Below are 19790 nucleotides of genomic sequence, written 5' to 3'. Positions count from 1 at the left end.
AATGCACTTAATATTAATGTATTATTAATAATATTCAGGCTCTGCTCAATAGAAATTCAGAGTTTTCATTCCGTGCAAATAAAAGATATGAATTCCATGAAACAGGAGTGTTGAAAATTTGAATAAATAGAAAAGTTTTATGAAGCATCTTTTTTTCTTTTTAGCATTCCTTAGTTCTGAGAGGTACACGTGTACGAAAATAAATTCATCCATTGTTGTTGATGATATTTCCACCTACATTTATTATAATGCTGCCATCCATACACCTGTACTCCCCTCTTCTCTGACTCCTTCTCTTGATCCGTGATGTTGGAATATAGACCAGAACAGCCAGAACTGAAAGTGTAGTTAGGTAGGAAACTCTTAGAAGAGTGTTTTTCAAGTTTTAACGTCTAGGACCATAGTGATAAATACATTTTACATTGAGACTCATTAAATGTGGACATATATAGGATTTAGACAAAAATTTTGCAAAAGAATAATGACCTTTCTATGTGAGATTTACTCTATTCTACTATATTCCATAGATAGATAGATGATAGACAGCTAGATATAGTATAGATAGTATATTCCTGACCATATATATAATGTATACATATAGTAATATGTGTGTATATACACATATATACATATATGAGTGTATGTATGTATACATACATCTATATATACATATATATATTCCTGACCCATTAAAATGATTTCATGAATCACTAAATAATTGCAATCCACAGTTTAAAAAGTACAGTACAGCCTAGAAATACCCACAGAACACTCTAAGCAAAAGATGAAGTCAGAGAGCATGATTTAAGTCAGAGAGAAGCTAAGTTGTTAAACAACTTAAAAGCCTGGATTTAAAATATCATAGTCAACATGGACCATTCCAACCAAGAAGGTTAACAAGCCCTGATCACAGAGTGAGTGATCAGATCTGTTTATTTCTAAGAACCAGATATTGGTGACCCAGGCCCTTGAGTGTTGATTATATTGAACAGATGTAAGATGTCTGAAGATTTATCTTGCCCCAAATGTAGGTATAAGGGATAGAGACACCAAAATACCACTGAAGACACATCTGCCTTAACATTTGTGTCTTTTACAAACTGTTAGTTCCTCCTTTTCATTTGTCAGCATGAGACTAAGTTTAACTCTTTAACCTTTAGGTATGCAATACTTATTTAATCTATAATAATCAATTGTAATTAATTGATCAATTATAGTCCATTATAATTAATATATTTTTATTTAATTACTTAAAATTAAGAATTAATATACATTCATTTTTAATATATTTTATAATTAATATATAACTAATTTTAATGCACATAGGCACTTGCAGAAACATATGGGCATTTAAAAGTGTTACATCATAGTCAGTCAAATCAGAATATTTATAAATTATGGACATATGAGTCAATTCAGGCCTTACTGTAGTTTTAGGTAAATTTTTCTCAGACATAAAAAAATATTATATTGAGTTTTGAAGATGCTAGTTGTCCAGATGATTGAGAATAATTGACAGCATTAGTTTCCATAAAAATATTTCACAAAACCACTTTTATGTTAATTTAATATGTTAAATATATAAGCTGTATATGGATTTTAATTAATTTTTTAGTTACAAGTCATATTTTTTCTTATTATGTTTATTCCTTAATAAACTAAACATATAAAAGCAACTTTAAACATACTACTTAAATAATCACCATCAAATTATTTATTTTTAAGTTATCAGAGTTTAAAGTTGGGCAAGAATTTAAAAAGCTGTCACAATTAATATTTTTCATCGAAGATGAAGCTATTTTTCCAGCTGCCAGATATTAACTAAGTGTCAATTTTAAATTGAGTGGTTAACTTAAATTTTAAACCACTATATAGTCAATTTATGTGTATATGCATGATAAGTTTATCTGCACATATTATACTTTATTACAGTTTATTTGTATGTTAAAATATTATATTTTATAGACATTACATTTTTAATGTCACCTATAGCTCAGACAGGGTTACCTTATGGAATAATGTGCTTATTTTTGTATTTCTTCTGATTCCTCTAGTTGTGACAAATGAAATCAGGTTCTGCCTATTTATAGCAAATGAGCTACATTTTCTGTATTTTTCCTGAAAAATAATATCTTCTTTTTTTTTTTTTTTTTAGACTCCAGTAGTTGTGAAAAATGAAATCCTGTTAGACTTGTTTTCAGCAAATGAACATTTATTCTGCAGTGAGGTATGTAGGGAAGTATGAACTAAGGCCTCCTTGCAAAATGCCTCCCAGACCTGCTTAAACAATTCCCAGTCAGTTTCATTTCTCCCTTGATCACCTTTAAGTTTAGGTATAACTGAGATTAATACGCCAGACATTCAAAGCGAAAGAGAAATCTCTTTGAGTTTAGCGTGCAAATGGTGCGAAAATGTTAGCATCAGCCCTCCTTGTGTCCCTCTGCTCCCGCCCAGGTTAGCCGGCTTCTCACAGGCTAGGCATTTCTCCAGCAGACCCACCTGCCTGGCAATTGCCATAAAGTTGCTCTCCAAGAGTAAGGTGTTACATTGATTGATTTACTAACGTGGGGGAAAGCATGGGTGCAGTTTGATTGCAGCACCTCATCTAAACCAGATTTTCAGCGCAGTGGTCCTACTTCCTGTGGGGGGCGCACCTCCACATCGCCCCACCCTGGGTTTTATCCATCAACAGACCTGTTCCACTTCCTTAAGGTAGGTATATCAGAAACAAGTTTTTTTTTTTTTTTGCCTATTTTCTCCTAAGACCCAGTCAGAGGGATGGGGCTTAGTCATTATTGATTCAAACACTTCGTCTTTCTTAGGTTTAATATCTTGACCAATACTGAAATCAAAATATTTATTTCTTCAACCAGGTTATACTGATTAGCATAAAATTATCTCCAAATTGTTTTATATCATATGTTTTAGTCTAAAATATGCATATTTATGAATCCTAAACATACACAGACTTTAGCTTTTTAAAAATTTTTCAAGGAAGGAAGCATAAAATATTCTATTGGAAAATTTTCAGCTATAAAGAGGATATCTGATTTGCATTTTTCAACTTATCCAAACTTTGATTTCTTAGGTAACATAAATGAAGAAAAACATAAATCTCAAGAGGTTAGTCTCAAGTATTTAATCTCCGCACGCACCAGATTTCTTATGCATCATTTCTATTACTCACAAAAATGCTTGAAAATAGACAGTTTAATCTACCTTTAGTAGATGCAAAAACTACAATTTAGGCTGAAGCGATTTACCCAAGAACAGAAGGCCCTGAAGGAGGATTCAAGCCCTGGCCCCCATTTTTAGCCTGACGCCCAGCTCCCACTGTGCCTTGCTGCCTGTTAATAGCCCTGCAAATGGGAGTTTCCGTTGGAGCACTTCTGCTCCTGCAGAGAAACACATGATGCATAAGCTCAGAGTACATTCAAGTACACTTTTAATTTGTTCTCATGTTTCATTTCTTGTCTCATTGGTCCTATTGACAGAAAAGAGATCATTTCCTAAGCAAACTTCTCAACATATACAGAAGAGTAGTGCACTCATTTGTAAAAAGTTAATTTCAACATAATATCATCGTTGTTCTCAGAAGCATTCAGTCTTTAGGCCTCTCTGTCTCTCCCTCTCACACACACAGAGCTGAAGTGAAAGTCAATGTCAAATGGAGGCCATTGCCAGTTTATTCTGGAAGACAGCTCTTAGCTAAGATTGTGTTTAATATTATGCTTTTTTAGCATGTAATATGATTATACTTCCCGAAAATGAAAGCAAGATCTATGACTTTATTCTGCAGGTCAGAAGTCGAAATGTGGACTACATTACATATAGAATTTAATATTACTATTGGAAGTACATTTCCAACTGATTTTCCCCCTGAATTACAGCAACAACAACTGAAAAATAACTCCTTGACACTAATGATTTTTGTCTCTAGCTGATGAGATGGATTATCAGCGAAATCTATGCAGTGTGGAAGATATTCAACGGGGGTATTTTGAGCAATTATTTTAAAGGGACTGCAGGGGAACCCCCTCTTCTCGCCTGGAAACCCTGGGAACACATATACTCCCTATGCAAGGCTGTGAAGGGTCACATCCCTTTGTTCAATAGCTATGGAAAATATGTTGTAAAACTTTACTGGATGGTAAGTTCACATTCATGAGCATTAAAATTCATTTGTCTTTAATATTGAAGTATATTTGCCTTATGTGCTGTTACTTAGGCTAATACAAAATGACGCAGCTTATGCAAGATATCAGTTGTGTAGCTACTGGGGGGAAATGGCCCGCATATGTGATTTTGGATTAATAAGAAGCACGGTTGTTTTGCCCATGATCCAGTCTCCTGTGCTTTTTAAACTGGTGCTGCCCAGACCACAGAGAGGCGGTCCTCTCCTGCCTCTGCCCTCTCAGGTATGTGGGCCATGCAGGCAGGTGGATACACTGGCCCCTCATTCTGTCCTCTGTGATGTGGTGTCAGGGTCATGGGCACGAGGGAGTGCTTGAGTGTGGTCTGCTCCTTATCTCCTGGCATTTGCGGCCAGTGAGGGGCCTGATCCCATCCTTTTCTGTTGTTGTTGCTCTAAACTTGAGATTTGTTTTCATGTTAACAAATCGTATGCCAACACCGAACATTTTTACCTCTGCATACAAGGAAGCAAATGGGATGGTAGGAAGTACAAATAGAGAATTAAAATCCCCTCCGTTGGGGCCGGCCAAGTGGCTCAGTTGGTTAAGAGCTCGCTCAAGAGTTTGAGCTCTGAGCAACAGCGGTTCGAGTCCCGGCCCAAGCTGAGCAGCCGCTGAGCTGCCAGCAGGTGGCAGGATGGCTCAGCTAAAAAAAAAAAAATCCCCTGCGTTAATATGGCAAAGTAGACTCACACCACATTTAGCAATCTAGTGTGATTATATGAGACACCTTCGGATTTTTAAGTGGAATGCTCTTTCTGTACGCTTAGAGTCACAGGCAGGACCAGCTACATGATTTGCAGAGGCCCTCGTTCAAAAATTATTAGGATTTTCAAGACAGTGATAGCAATACTTTAAAGGAAACATGGGGTCCTTCTGAGCATGGGGTCTTGTGTGATGGGTCAAGTACCCATGAAACTGGTCCTAGTCACTGAGAAAGAATGTTCTTGGACATTTGAGGGACTGGGGAAAGTATGAAAAGTGAATGGTTCCATTTGTATGTCTAAGAACATGACTTTTTCATTAGTGAGCCCAAGCCGTCCATTTTCCTGAGATGAGGAATTTTGAAAAGCCATGCTTAGGAATTAATAGGATCATTACAGTGGGAAGGTGAAGGTAAAGAAGGTAATCTTAGTCTTAGAGATCCAAAATAGGATTTGGGGCTGGTTATTTATTTATGTATTTATTTGTGATATTCACAGCAAGAGAGTAGACTTTGAAAGTCAAAATGTTGTTAGAAGAAAAAATAACTTCCTAAGTTCCTTTATCTTCTTTATTTATCAATCAGGAGATAGATTTGACAGACTAGACTTTAGCGTTCTAAATGTGTGCAGGGCAGTGAGAGGGAGGATATGGCATTAAGCAAGATGGAAAGAGTTGAGGGATTATAGAAAGAAAGTAAACACCGTAACAGTGAGGAGGACAAATCCCTGTGCACTTGGCCCCCACGTCTGCAAATGTGCCTAAACTTGAGTTGGGGTAGAGTTCAAAATTATTAAGAATTTCAACACAGCATCAGAACATTAAAAGAACGCTGTTAAGTTTCTCACCCCCGCCCTGCCCCTTCTCTTTCTGCTCCTTAACATCCTTCTTTTCAAATTTCCTTCCAGATAGCAGTCAACATTTAACAACACTAGATTCCATTTTGCAAAGAATATGTGATTTGTTTCTCTTTAACTGTACTGATTCCTCACAAGCCGAAACCTACTTGGGTTCAGAAATTTTTTTAAAAAATGTATTTTGTCCAATTTGGAAATCTCACTCCAATCCAATCATTGAACCTCTCTCTTTAGATAAGGTAGCTCTTGAGGGAAGGGGGCCCGGTGAGCGGCAGCCAGAAAGACTGAACCTCATGTGCAATGACTTCTGCTGTTTCCTCATTGGCTTCATCTAAGGAATGGCTTGTGGGGAATGTTGCCAGGCTATTGAGCACTGGGATACAGCTCGCTCCATATGAGTTATTCTGTAGGCAACTTGCTGGCACTCATCACTGAAGTGCATGGTCATAGTCTTGTTCAGCGAGACTGAGAGAAAGCTTTGCTGGCTGTCAGCATTTCTTGGTGAATTGTTGGGCAATGTGAGGCCTTCAGGGTCCCTTGCACACAAAGGGCAAAGGGACCACATTCATCAAGATACCGTATTTGCCGGCGTATAAGACGATTTTTTGGCCCTGAAAAATATGCCTCCAAGTGGGGGGTCGTCTTATACACCAGGTACACTTCAGATAGACTGCCCATATAACAAACTCTGTATTTTGAGTGGAAATGTTAGGGGGTCATCTTATACGCCCAGTCGTCTTATATGCCGGCAAATACGGTAGTACAAAACATGTCATGGATGAACACAGGTGACGATAAAATGTGGTAATTATGTTAAAGAACCTCGCAACGGTCCTGACAAATAGTAAATTCTCAATACTGTTAGTTCCCTTCTTTCTCTCCCTCCCTCCCTCCCTTCCTTCTTTCTTTCCTTCCTTTTTTCTCCATGCTATCTCCTACTATAGAAGCCAAAGGGACACACCCTTTCTCTTCCTGGCCCTTGGGAGAGCTGGGGGAAAAGTACACAATCAGTTTACCAGGTGCTCACTCGCCCACCAGTGGTTCTTGGGTGAGAATGTGAAGATGGAGAGGATATACAGTGATTGCTGGCAGTGCCCCACCTGACTGCTCCAGCAATATGGCCTTACTGTGGTTCCTTTGCCCAAACTGCTTAGTTCCTGACCTGTATTGATGCTTGGTCCTCTAGTATCCCATCAAATCTGCATATGCCTTATGTACTTCTTTAATTGCCTAGATTTGCCTACTCATATAACTGGTTATTTAAACTCTTGCTATGGGATTATACATATTCTTTTATATGTTGTAGATAATAATATATGTGGGTATAAAAGAAGCACTTTTAAACTTTGTCTTTTAACTGTGTCTTCCACCCAACTGAAACTTGCAATTTTATGTAGTCGATTATGTCATTGTTTTTCTTCACAGAGTCTAGGAAATTTTTGTCATTTAAAGTAAGATACCACTATCTCAAGAATATTAAAAATATTTCCCCTTAATTTTATCTCATATTTCTTGGCTTTTTTTTCTTATGTTTGAACCTTTAATTTGTTTTATCTACTATGAGAAATAAAGAACTGGTTTGTCTTGTTATTCTAGAATCTCAGCTAGTTGCCCCAGCATTATATATTGAATGTTCTACCTTTTACCCACTGATTTTCAAAACCACTTTTATCATACACTAAATTCCAATATGGACTTGTGTTTGTTTCTAGACACTTTCTTCCACTATTTTTTATTCTATTCAAATTTATAGAGCTTTAATTATTATGGATTCATAGTTTGTTTTGATATTTAGAACAAAATCAACCTAATACTTTGTGTTTCAATGTTTTCTTGGCATTTTTTGAATAAAGATTTTTACTGGTGTTTATCTTTGAACACTTATTTCTAATTAGTTGTCCTTTATTCTCTATACACAAGGGCTTAGTCCTTATCATTGTTTTTTCTTCTACTACAGCTTCCCTCTCTTGAGTATTTTATTTTGATTGCCCTTTCGTTTAGATGGATTTTGCACTTTACAATTTTACTCATTTAGAATATATATGTGTTATAATTTGGGTAACTTTGAACATTGATGCCTGTTTTCTTTATATGCGGCTTTTATAGGATTGATAATTTGGTTACATATGGAAGATTTGGGTAATAAACTTTTGTGTTAGAGCACAATAGCCAAAGCCCGAGCATCTTCTGGTTTTAGTGTTAAAGACACTCAACCTGAAGGGCCAGCTGAGTGGCTCAGTTGGTTAAGAGCTTGCTCAAGAGTTTGAGCTCAGAGCAACAGCGGTTCAAGTCCTGGCCCGAGCTGAGCTGCCGCTGAGCTGCCAACAGGTGGCAGGATGGCTCAGCTAGAAAGAGAAAAAAAAAAAAGACACTCAACCTGAGGACTTGACCCTCTACCCTGTCTGAAGCCCCGGCTGCCTCTCTCGCCTTTGCTTCATTTTTCTCCAGAGCAATGGATATGAGGTGTGCAGCACCCCAACCACTTATATTATATTACATTATTATATGTAAACATATATAAGAAGCCATATATATTAGATGCTTTCTTTATCTGGGGTTTGGCTTAAACATATATTTTTTATATCCGTATATTGATCCAATCTGTAGTTCTTTTCGTCAGGTAAATACACAAGTCTGATTACAATACTCTCCTGCTAGTCCTCCTCCACTTTGGTTCATTCTTTAAAATTGGAATTACAGTCCTTGAAAGGATATAGAATAATCCTGGTAGCAATGATAATAAATAGATAGATGCAGGTTTTAAAGGGCAGAAAGCAAGAACTGTGCTGTCTCAGAGACTGTATCCATGGGATAGAGATAGCTGCCTGACTGCCTGATTTTCTGCTTGGTAGAAATATGTACTCTCAAGGCTAGGAGCAGAAATTTCTGCCTCCTTCTACATAATTCCCAGGTGGTAGGGCTGCGTCAACACCTGTGTGCATATTAGGTGTAGTAAAGAATTAGTACATTCTTTCTGACAAGATAAACTATATTGTTACTTGTTTTCTATATTTGCCCCTTTCCAAACATACATAATTTAATTTTTGACATTTTTCCTCTTCCAAGTCTAGTTCAGCATTCACATGCCTATCCTTTGCTTTTCATCGCAAATATTTAAGAAATATGCTCATAAAAATATGCTTTGTTACTTTCTACTGCCTAATTCAGTGTAATACACTGAACGTATATTTTTATATTACAATGTAAAAAATAATGCAATATGCTCAATATATAATTTTATATTATATTATATAAATATAATATAATACACAGCTTCTGCCCTTCGCTGCCTTTCCTTTCCCATCACACCTTGTACCCCTTGAGTCTCCTCCTCACTTATTTTTCGTCTTCAACCTATTGATGCATTCTTACCTTTTTCTTATTGGACATTGATTTTCCCTCTCTGCCTTATTACATATATTCTTCTCCCTTTTTCCTGTTGTCCCATAAAGCATTTACCTTAATCACTTCTTCAACGCAAACCAACCCCTCTCTCAGAGCCTCTCTACATGACATTTAAAGTATAGAGTTTCACATCAGCTTATCCTTTCTCTCATAAAAGAATTCCCATGATTTCCAGTTTGGATTCTAAGTAAATAGCATCAAGGTTCTTTGACATTAGCTGGATAAGAATGTATTGAATAACATAAAAAACAGCATTATAAAACAGAGCAGTTTTCTCTCTTATTTAACCTGCAGTGATAATACTGCTACTGGGCCAAATACAGTCTCATCAGGTACTTTCCAAGGTCAGCATTCTTTTGGCTCTTTGGAAGAAGCAATTAAGTTATTGCTCTCCACTTGAAATATGCATTGCACTTGCCAGCCTTTGTCTGTCCCAACACTTTCATTTGTCTCTGAATAAACAGAGGAAACACACATATTGGGACCAATAATTTCCCCAGTTGCCATTAATCTACTGATATAAAAATATGCATTAACTTTCGTTTCTGATTAATCCTTATACTTTTAAGACACAATATTATTGTAGAATTCAGTTTCTGAAACTGGGGGGTACAGAAAGCCACCAGCATCAGCACCATCCATGCTGCTTCCCACGCCCCTGCCCGGACCCGCTGCCTGAATCCGTCTCAGCCTGCTGTCCTGCACGTGAAAGAAACTCTCCCACCCAGCAACAGTTTTGTGGTTCTTTAAACTTATATACCATGTTTTCAAGCTATATACCATGACAAATTTTTCTAACATTCAATTACTTTTTTCAAAAATTTAAACATTTTTGTTCTTTTTCATTATATTAACATTATACATGGTTTTAGTAAAACAAATCCAAACATTATCAAAATGTTCAAAGTAGAAAATGAAAGTTCTCTGATTCTACCTAGTTAAACATAGTAAATGATTTCTGTATATCCTCCTAAACTTTTTTCTCGTAAACATATATAAACCTACTAGCAACAATAAGATTTATAGCAACAGTAAGATCATGTAGTACAAGGATTCTTTCCTAACCATGCACATTTTTGGGCTAATATATATTGATCTACCTTGTACTCCATTGACTGAATGTAAGCATGTCAATGCATATTTTGCTCATTTCACATTGACAGGCATTTAGGTTATGATCAGTATTGTACCAAAACAAACAGCGAAACTAGATTGAAAGCAGCCACTGGACTTGGAGCTGGGCTGTGCCCTCCACAACTAAGACTGAAGGGCAACAACTTGACTTGGAGCTGATGGGTCCTGGAAAACACAGTGTTCCCCTTCCCCAATTCCCCAACACTGTTCCCCTCCCCAATTCCCCAACACTGTTCCCCTCCCCAATTCCCCAATAAAAATCTTTAAAAAAATAAAGAAATTAAAATTATAAAACAGTAGATAATAATGTCAGCAGTGTACAGTAATATGAGAGAAAATAGTATAAATTATTGATAGTATATTCCTTTCTTCTCATTTTAGGGTTGCTGGAGAAAGATAACCATTGATGACTTTCTGCCTTTTGATGAAGATAACAATATATTGCTTCCAGCTACAACTTGTGAATTTGAACTCTGGCCAATGCTTTTGTGTAAAGCTATCATTAAGCTGACAAATGTTGAGTACGTAGAATGTGGAATTATTATTCATTTGTATAGAAACAAAAAGGCAAACCACAGTAATAACAACTCTACCACATTCAATATTACATAGCTTTATTTTTTTTAAAAAATCAGTTTAAAAAAGCTTTCTTTCCAAACAATGGAAACTCTCTCATATAAAAATGAATATGTCAAAGCCACTAATTAGAAGTATTGGGTTAGCCAGCAATAAGATAAAATTCCCCCCAGTAAAAGTACTCAAAAAACTTCTATATGCAATGTTCTCTGACTATGAATGGAAAGTCAATCATAGAAAATATTTCAGCTTAATAAGAGAAGTTGTTTTGTAGGGGAACATACTGGTTTATCTAAATGTTGAATAATATCTACTGGAATCCAGTTAAAGGTTTAGGTTCTATATACACAGCACTTATCTTGAAAAACTTGAACTGTTCTGAAGGATGTCAGTGTGCTCCTCACGCTTTTGGTAATATTGGTCCTTTGTAATACATGCATGATGAGAACTATTCATATTCAATGTTCTTCTGAAATCTACCGGTGTCTTAACATTCTTTCATGACTTGTGCAGCAACATAGATGACAGCCTGCTATGTTTATTCTCTTAGCTTCCACCCGCAGAGACCTGTGGTCATTCCATCCTGGCCCTGGCAATGCAAAACAGCTGAGATGCTTGAGTTGCAAATGCATGGCAACTTGGTGTCTTTGCTTGGTGAGAGAATGCTCACCTACACTGCACCAGCTTGAATTGGACGCCCCTCCCTCGCCCCCCGCCCACTATTCAACAGCACACACTCACATGCTTTCACAGACCACATCAGCCATGTGCTCAGAGCTCAGCGCCCTCCCCTTCTATAAACACAGAACTGTCCTTCAGAAAACAGGTCTCCTTTTTGTGGATTTTCTTCGGGCCCAGCTTCCTGTTTGTCTCCCACGGCTCCACGACAAAACAGCCCCTCCCACAGCCATCATCTGCATCCCGCTTTTCTCTCACCTCCCTCAGTTTTCTGTTGGGAATTTGTTTTCACCCAGCTTGCAGCCCTTAATTTCAATGATGTTTTAAAAAACGCAGCCCAGATCTTTTTCGGGAGCTGAATACTACCAAGTATTCACACTGATAACAACTATGTGTGTTTATTTTGAAAGAAAACAATGCTCCTAATGTTCCTGTCAGTCTTCACGAAGTTCTGAAAATTAGAGCTGCAAGGGCAGGGAAGCATTAAATTTTTGACCTGAATAATTGGAGTGGCATTTTGTCTTTCTTAAAGCTATAGTTCAATAGAATTTTATAGCGACTTGAGTAATAAAAATAAATAAATAAATAAATAAATAAATTCAGCCTAAAAATAAAGGATCAGACTAAATGTAAGACATTTCCTAGGCTTTCTAGGGGAGATGTGCACTACATGGTACAATTTATATTTGTCTATACATTTTTCTCAGATTTTATTTGTCATAAGTTTTAGCTTTCTACATTAAAAATTAATATTTAGTAGTTGTTTCAATATCACTGTGAGATATGCAAAGGAAAAAGGATTATTTCTATGAGGTTTGTTCAGTCACTTCCTAAGTATGATTAACCACAGAGGAGTTTAGACTAGACTGCGAATCATCCCAATAGACAGTTGTTATCTTTGAGATATGTAGACCCACAAATTCATCAGTCACCACCGCTGGCTTGTGGTGGATTGAAGCTATGACTGCTAGGCAAAATAGGGATATGGCATTTATATGTTAGCGTAAATAGACTAATCACTTCAGAAAAAAAATGAAAGGACAAAAATGAGAACAGTGATATTTGGCCAATCGCAACATTTTTTGACTTTATGGTGGCAAATCCACTCGTTTATGCAGGATAGAACAGATACTTCCGGTTTCTCTGAAATTATCTAAGGATTTAATTAAGGATGTCTGATGCCCATCTTGAGCTGCCATGTATGAGACTCACAATATACAGCCTCATAGGCATCTTAGAATAATAACTGAAATCAGAAAGATAAAGGACACTTCCATTTTTAAAAGAACAATATGAAAATATATTGGACATATATATTATTATATTTACATATTTAAAATATATAACATGCATGAATATGTATATAACATTAACATTAATGTATATATTTTTAAAACAGAGCTTATAAGTATACTTTGTAAATAGACATGGCATTTTATCTTTGGATCTACTTAACTCCTTTAACAAAACAAGTCATCTGACTGTTGGAATAGTATCTTCTTATGCTGTGATGTTTAACCAGTACGACTCCTACATTTTTATTATATCATTGTTTATTAGAGATTCCTATTTCTAATATACCTGTGCTTTCAAATTTTTTAACTATGCTATTGTGCATTTGCTTTTTCAGCATCCATGAAGCAGAGAGGCGAGAACTGGGAGAGTTCACCGTTATTCACGCCCTCACGGGATGGTTACCAGAAGTCATTTCTCTCCAGTAGGTTTGACCGTTAAGTTACTCATAGATTTTTTTTCTTTATTCCCCAGTAAGGTTTCTTTAACTAAAACATTTTTAGTTTTTAAGAAAATTTCAAGAAATGTTACATTTTACAAAATGTTTGGGAAAATAACATTTTATACAATTATGTAACATTCCTTGAGAATTTCAGGGTAAATTCTGTTTCCTGATATATATTGTGAATTTGAACCTTAACTATCTAAAAAACAAATATTGAAACAATGTTAAGTATTTATTATTGTAAGATATTTACAGGTATTTCTTTATACTTACACAGCTATTATGTTCATTTAATACAGAAACGTAAAAGTAAGTTTAATTAGCCATATACGAGGTCAGACAATTCAGTTCCCCAACTCATCCTAGAAAAAGTGCTACATACCTCATTGCTGAATATCACTATGGTCACCTTCAAAGCACTCCCCTTGGGGAGTGCACCGACACCAGCACCTAGTCCACCCTTCAAAGCAATTTTGGAACTCTTTTTCTGGAGTGGCCATCAGAGATGTCGTTGAATTACCCTCGATGTCCTGAATGTCATCAAAATGTCTTCCTTTCAATATTTCCTTTATCTTCTGGTAAAGAAAGAAGTCACTGGGGGCCAGATCAGGTGAGTGGGGAGGGTGTTCCAATACAGTTATTTGTTTACCGGCTAAAAACTCCCTCACAGGCAGTGCTGTGTGAGCTGGTGCATTGTTGTGATGCAAGAGCCATGAATTATTGATGAAAAGTTCAGGTGGTTTCCGTCTAACTTTTTCATGCGGCCTTTTCAGCACTTCCAAATAGTAAACTTGGTTCACCATTTGTCCAGTTGATACAAATTCATAATGCATAAGCCCTCTGATATCAAAAAAAGGTTAGCAACATTGTTGCAACAAGTTCTCAAACTTAATTACTAGACCTTCATATACTAGAAAATAATAAAATACCTATTAGGCATTAAGCACTTCAGTATGTTATTTCTAATTAAAACTACAGTCCTGAAAATATTATCTTATTTAATCATCCATATGGCACCATCAACTAGATATATGTCATCATAAATGAGGAAACTGAAGCTCGAAGTGGTTGAATACCCTGAAGCTATGCACATTACACCTGGAGGAGATAAAATTTGATCTAAGTGTTGCTGGGGCCAAAGCACACAGTCTTTCTCTGATATGAGTCTAGATATATAGAGATTGCTTATCAATGTCCAAAAAAGAGAGATCATTTAATGTAATGCTTACTTAAATTTTCAAATACTTTTATTTCACACATAAAAGTTTAGACACACAATTTGATCATATTACCATTGACAGTGGAAATTAATCGGTTAAAGTGCAGAGGAAATTTATATCAATAGGTCTGAACATGTCATCAATTCTGATGCTGATTAAATATAAGGCCAAATCTGTAATACAGTTATCAACCTGGATCATCTTTGATCTTTGATGATGGGAAGCTACTGTTTCCCAGGGTCCAGATTAGAGGAGACTGAAGACAGGCTATAATAACTTGGATTTTACATCTATAGCATTTTTTCAGAAGGATACACTAGCTGTTGTTTGGTTCAAATAAAAAAATTTTTAAGGCAAAATGGGAGAGTAACACTGTCCCTGAAAGATCATTTTTCTGAAGGAGACCTGTTCTTGTATTTTGGGTCCAGATAGCACCCTCTTATACCTTCTCAGGGAAAATCCTTTTATGGTATCTAAGAAAAGAGAATATTAATTGACATATAATATGGATAATGTTAATAGAGAAAAGTAGAGAGAGAATGGGATTTAAAAGTATGGACTTTTCTAAATTTTTGTCTTTAGTGTTGATGGAATGCTACAATTTTGCCTGAATTTTTCCTGCACAGTAGTCAATAAAGATACCAGAGACATGAAATCATCAGAAGTCTATAAGAGGATGGTAACAAAAGAGGAGATCAGAATAATTCACAACTCGAAAATTAGTTAATTAAAAATTGTGAACTGTCTCTTGCTAGAATCATACATGAAAATTAAAAAATGTTCACATACTTTCCTAATTTTAAGGAGACCACTTTAATAATAATAAAAAATTTTAGAATTTTATGTTTTTTTAATTTTTATTAAATTTATTGGGGTGACATTGGTTAGTAAAATTACATGTTTCAAGTGTATGATTCTATAGTACATCATCTACATATTGCCTTCACCACCACACCAATGCAATGCTTCTTCTGAAGGTCCACAAAGATCTTAACATTGTCAAAGCTGATGTTGACTTCTCTTGCCCATTTACTTGGCATCCCAGTATTTGACTAAGAATAACTTTTTCCATTTGCAATACGTACTTGTTTATTTTTGCTTTTGTTGCCTTTGCTTTTGGTGTCAAATCCAAAAACTCATCTCCAAGACCAATGCCAAAGAGATACTGTTTTTTCTCTCAGTTTTATGGTTTTAGGTCTTACATTCAAGTCTTTGATCCAATTTGAGTTGATTTTTGTGTATGGTGTAAGATAGTGGTCCAGGTTTCATTCTTTTGTATGTGGTTGTTCAGTTTTCCCAACACCATTTACTGAGAAGACTATCTTTTCTATATTATATATTCTTGGCTCTTTTGTCATAAATTAATTGACTGTATATGTGTGAGTTTATTTCTGGGTTCTCTATTTTGTTCTACTGATCTATGTGTCTGTTTTTATGCCAATAACTTACTGTTTTGATTACTATATCTTTGTAACACGGCTTGGAATCAGGGAGCATGAGGCCTACAGTTTATTCTTCTTTCTCTAGATTGCTTTTGCTATTTGGGATCTTTGTAGTGCCATACAAATTTTAAGGCTATTTTTTTCTATTTTTGTGGAAAAAATGCCACTGGAATTTTGATAGAGTTTGCACTGAATCTGTAAATGGCTTTTGGTATATGGACATTTTAATAATATTAATTGTTTCAATCCATGAGCATGAGATAGCTCTCCACTTATTTGTGCCTTTTCAATTTCTTTTATCAATGTCCTATAGACTTCAGTGTACAGGTCTTTCACTGTTTTGGTTAAATGTATTTCTAGGTATTTTATTATTTTTAATGGCATTGTAAATGGGATTTTTAAAAATTTATCTGTCTGATAGTTTGTTATTAGTGTATAGAAGCACAACAGATTTTTGTATATTGATCTTATATCTTGCAACTTTACCAAATTTTTTTATTAGTTATAACAGTTTTTTTTGTGTGTGTGTCATCTTCAGAGTTTTCCATATATAATATAAGGCCATCTGTAAATGGTGAGACTTATGCTTTTTTCATTCCAATTTGCATGCCTTTTATTTCTCTTTGTTGCCTAATCACTCTGGCTATGACTTCCAATACTATTATATATTGAATAAAAGTGGTGGGAGTTGGCATCTTAGTCTTGTTGCTTATCTTAGAGGAAAAGTTTTAGCTTTTCAGCATTGAGTACAATGTTAGCTATGGGCTTGTCATATATGTCCTTTATTATGTTAAAGTATGTTCTTTCTATACTCATGTTGTTGAGAGTTTTTATCATAAATGTGTGACGCATGGCAAAGAGGGAACATGAAAATAGTACCTGCCTTTTGGGTCACTGGAGAGGATTGCAGTTGGCCCTTAGATGTGTGTTTAACTAGAAGCCTGCCCCTCAAGCCAGTGCTATAAGATAAGCAAATAAGCCTCTTTCATGGAAAGTCTGCTGCTTCTGCTCTGGGCTCTCAGGTGGGTAATTCTGTGCAAACCTTTTAAGGACTGTTTCTGAGTTTGTTATAGTTTCTTTCATCTTGTAGATGAGCTTCAGAAGCTAGATGTTTCAAGGAGTCATTTCTCATGGGAAGGTCTTAAATGTTGGGGTGCTAGATGTGAGTTTCAAACCCTTTGCTCCTCAGGGGGAAGTTTAGGGTTGTGAGATCCCTCCAGTTGTTGGGTTTATGGCGAGATTGTTTCTCAGCCTCTCTACTTGTATCAATGTGGGTTTTTTCACATTCACTAGGTGTGTAAGAATCGCTCAGCTAGCTTTGGAGTTTTTTTCAGAGGTAATCGTTCTGTATGTAGCTGTAGGTTCAGTGTGTTCATGGGAATTGGTCAGTTCAAGATCCTGTATGTCTCCATCTTGAACCAGAACTCCTTGTTTGTTCTCTTCCTTTCAGCAAAGCCTAGCACACAGTAGGCACTCAATCAAAGCATTGATTTGATGTAACATAATGGTGTTTTTAACTAATATTTGATGTAAGTATTGAAATTAGTCTTGTGAAATAGTAAGTTGATCTTTTCCTGTCAGTAATTTGTTGATGTGGAGTGAAAAGCTTAATTTGTAAATTAATGTTGATGTGTCTTATCAAAGCCCAGGATATATGGACAAAGTTTGGGAGCTCTTAAGAGAAATATTGCCTGATTTTAAGCTATCAGAGGAGTCCAGCTCTGAAAGCAAACTAACAATGATGGATACCAAATTAAAAGAATCAGGGAAAGAAGTGAAGGATGGCAAAGAAGTGAAAGATGGCAAAGAAGTAAAAGATGGCAAAGACTTCAAACCTGAAACTTCAGTGACAACACTAAAATTACTTGAGAAAAGTGACAAACTTCCAAAGGGTAAGACATTTTATATCACAATGTTGCTCAATATGGATGCTTTATGATCATTGCTGAATTTAATGGTTCTTTATTGTCATTATCCTGTATTAAGTCCAGGTACTAAGGAAACAATTAAGATCCTTCCTTGTTAGGATTTCAGAATTTTTAATGGTGCTAACTATGTATTAATTATTGTTCCATATTTTAGTCTCTTTAAAAACAAAAGGCAATTATACATTTTGATGATATTAAATTAGTATAATATTAATTTAGGAAGACACATTAAGTTTCTAATTTCCATCAAACACAACTTTCTTATATGTTATCTGTAGGGTGGAATAGACCAAAACAGCAAAGGAGAAAAATTGTCCTGTTTATTTTTTCAGGAAATGTGAAATGGATAGGATTAGATTATGATTTACTGACAATTTATTTTAAAATGGAAGTTCAATTTGAGAAGAAAGAAGTCTAATTATTTTAGAAGGTATAGGATTATTTATCTTCTTAAAGTGGGAAATATATTTTTTAAATTTAACTTACTATATTGTGAGTAATTTTTTATTTTCTATTTTCTAAAATATTTTATACAGTTATGCATAAAAATAATGCTTGTATAGTAAAGTAGAATTAAATGTACCAGGAAATACTCAGCTCTTTTTTATACTTTGATAGCATCTATTATGATCTTTCAAATATTTGTTTTATAAAATATTGTCCAATTATTCCTTATTCAGGATATTATTTACCAGCATTTCCCACAGTATGCTACACAGAGATTATTACTGTAAATGTTCCTCAAAAATATATCAAGATCAAGTATGTGAATGATATCTGCATATCCTAGCACTTTTTGAGATGACCTAATGTTCATGTTTATGAAAGAAAGCAAAAAAAAGAGGAAGCCTGATTAAATTTGTTTTATCCAGCATATCCCAAATAAATTTGCACCTAGAAGCCCTTTCTCATGTATCACAAACTACCATCTGTCCATCCATCCAATACACTGCTGAGTAGAATACTAATAAATGGTCCAGAAATTAATAATAACTTGGTGAACAAAATCAGATGTGAAAGTTGTCTCCTAGAACTTATTGTCTAGTGAGAAAGACTAACATTAATTTTAAAAATCATACCCATATACTGAGACATGAGCCTTGGATGGAAAATGCAGGAAACTACGGGAGTTCATAGGGTGGACCTAGTCTGGGACATAGGGGAAGAATTCCCTAAGGGATTTTGAGCTGTGTTTGCAAAGATTAGAGGGGTATCTAGAAGAAGATGAGGGGCAATGGAGAGAAGAACATTCTAAGGAGAGGAAATAGCAGGTATAAAGGTTGTGAGGCGGTAGGAGGAATGACATTGTTTTGGAAGACCTGGAAAAGATGTGATTAGCTGGAGAAAAGGATGTGTGGAATAAAGTGGCTTGAGAAGAACCTGGAGTAGTAGGTAGGCATATGATCATATAATATCTTCTAGGTCATGTTAAGATTATTGATCATTATCATAGGAACAATTGATAGCTAATGAAGAGCTTAGAGGAGAGTCATCATCTAAATCACATTTTCAAAAGAATATTCTGATTCTTTGAGGAGAAAGAACCATAGAGTGGGGGTGAGAACCTTGGAGACACTTGCATGCTATCCAAATTTCTATGTGAATGTATTTATTCATAATTTTTCTTATAAATTATATTATTTTTAAATTACAGATGCTGAATAGGAGTTTAAAGGCTTTTAAAGTCCTTTTTTAAAATTACATATGAGGGGCTGGCCAAGTGGCTCAGTTGGTTAAGAGCACTAGCTCTGAGCAACAGGGTCACTGATTCGATTCCCACATGGGCCAGTGAGCTGTGCCTGAGCTGAGCTGCCGCTGAGCTGCCAACAGGTGGCAGGGTGGCTCAGCTGGTGAGAGTATGTGCTCCTAACAACAAGGTTGCTGGTTCGACTCCCGCATGGGATGGTGGGGCTACGT

At 35.7% G+C, this 19790-nt stretch overlaps 1 protein-coding gene across 1 annotated transcript in view; it reads left to right on the top strand.

The window, feature by feature from the left end:
• Positions 1-19790, top strand: part of ADGB (androglobin) — a 155746-nt gene that overhangs the window by 25633 nt on the left and 110323 nt on the right. Inside the window, exons 4-8 of the mRNA XM_019638918.1 lie at positions 2156-2227; positions 3941-4150; positions 10673-10812; positions 13176-13262; positions 17590-17837. Of these exons, the coding sequence (XP_019494463.1) occupies positions 2156-2227; positions 3941-4150; positions 10673-10812; positions 13176-13262; positions 17590-17837 (757 nt within the window). The remainder of the gene's footprint in view (positions 1-2155; positions 2228-3940; positions 4151-10672; positions 10813-13175; positions 13263-17589; positions 17838-19790) is intronic.

Source organism: Hipposideros armiger, unplaced genomic scaffold (genome assembly GCF_001890085.2).
Source record: "Hipposideros armiger isolate ML-2016 unplaced genomic scaffold, ASM189008v1 scaffold_41, whole genome shotgun sequence".
NCBI classification, from domain to species: Eukaryota; Metazoa; Chordata; class Mammalia; order Chiroptera; family Hipposideridae; genus Hipposideros; species Hipposideros armiger.
This window is presented reverse-complemented; position numbering and strand designations above follow the sequence as displayed.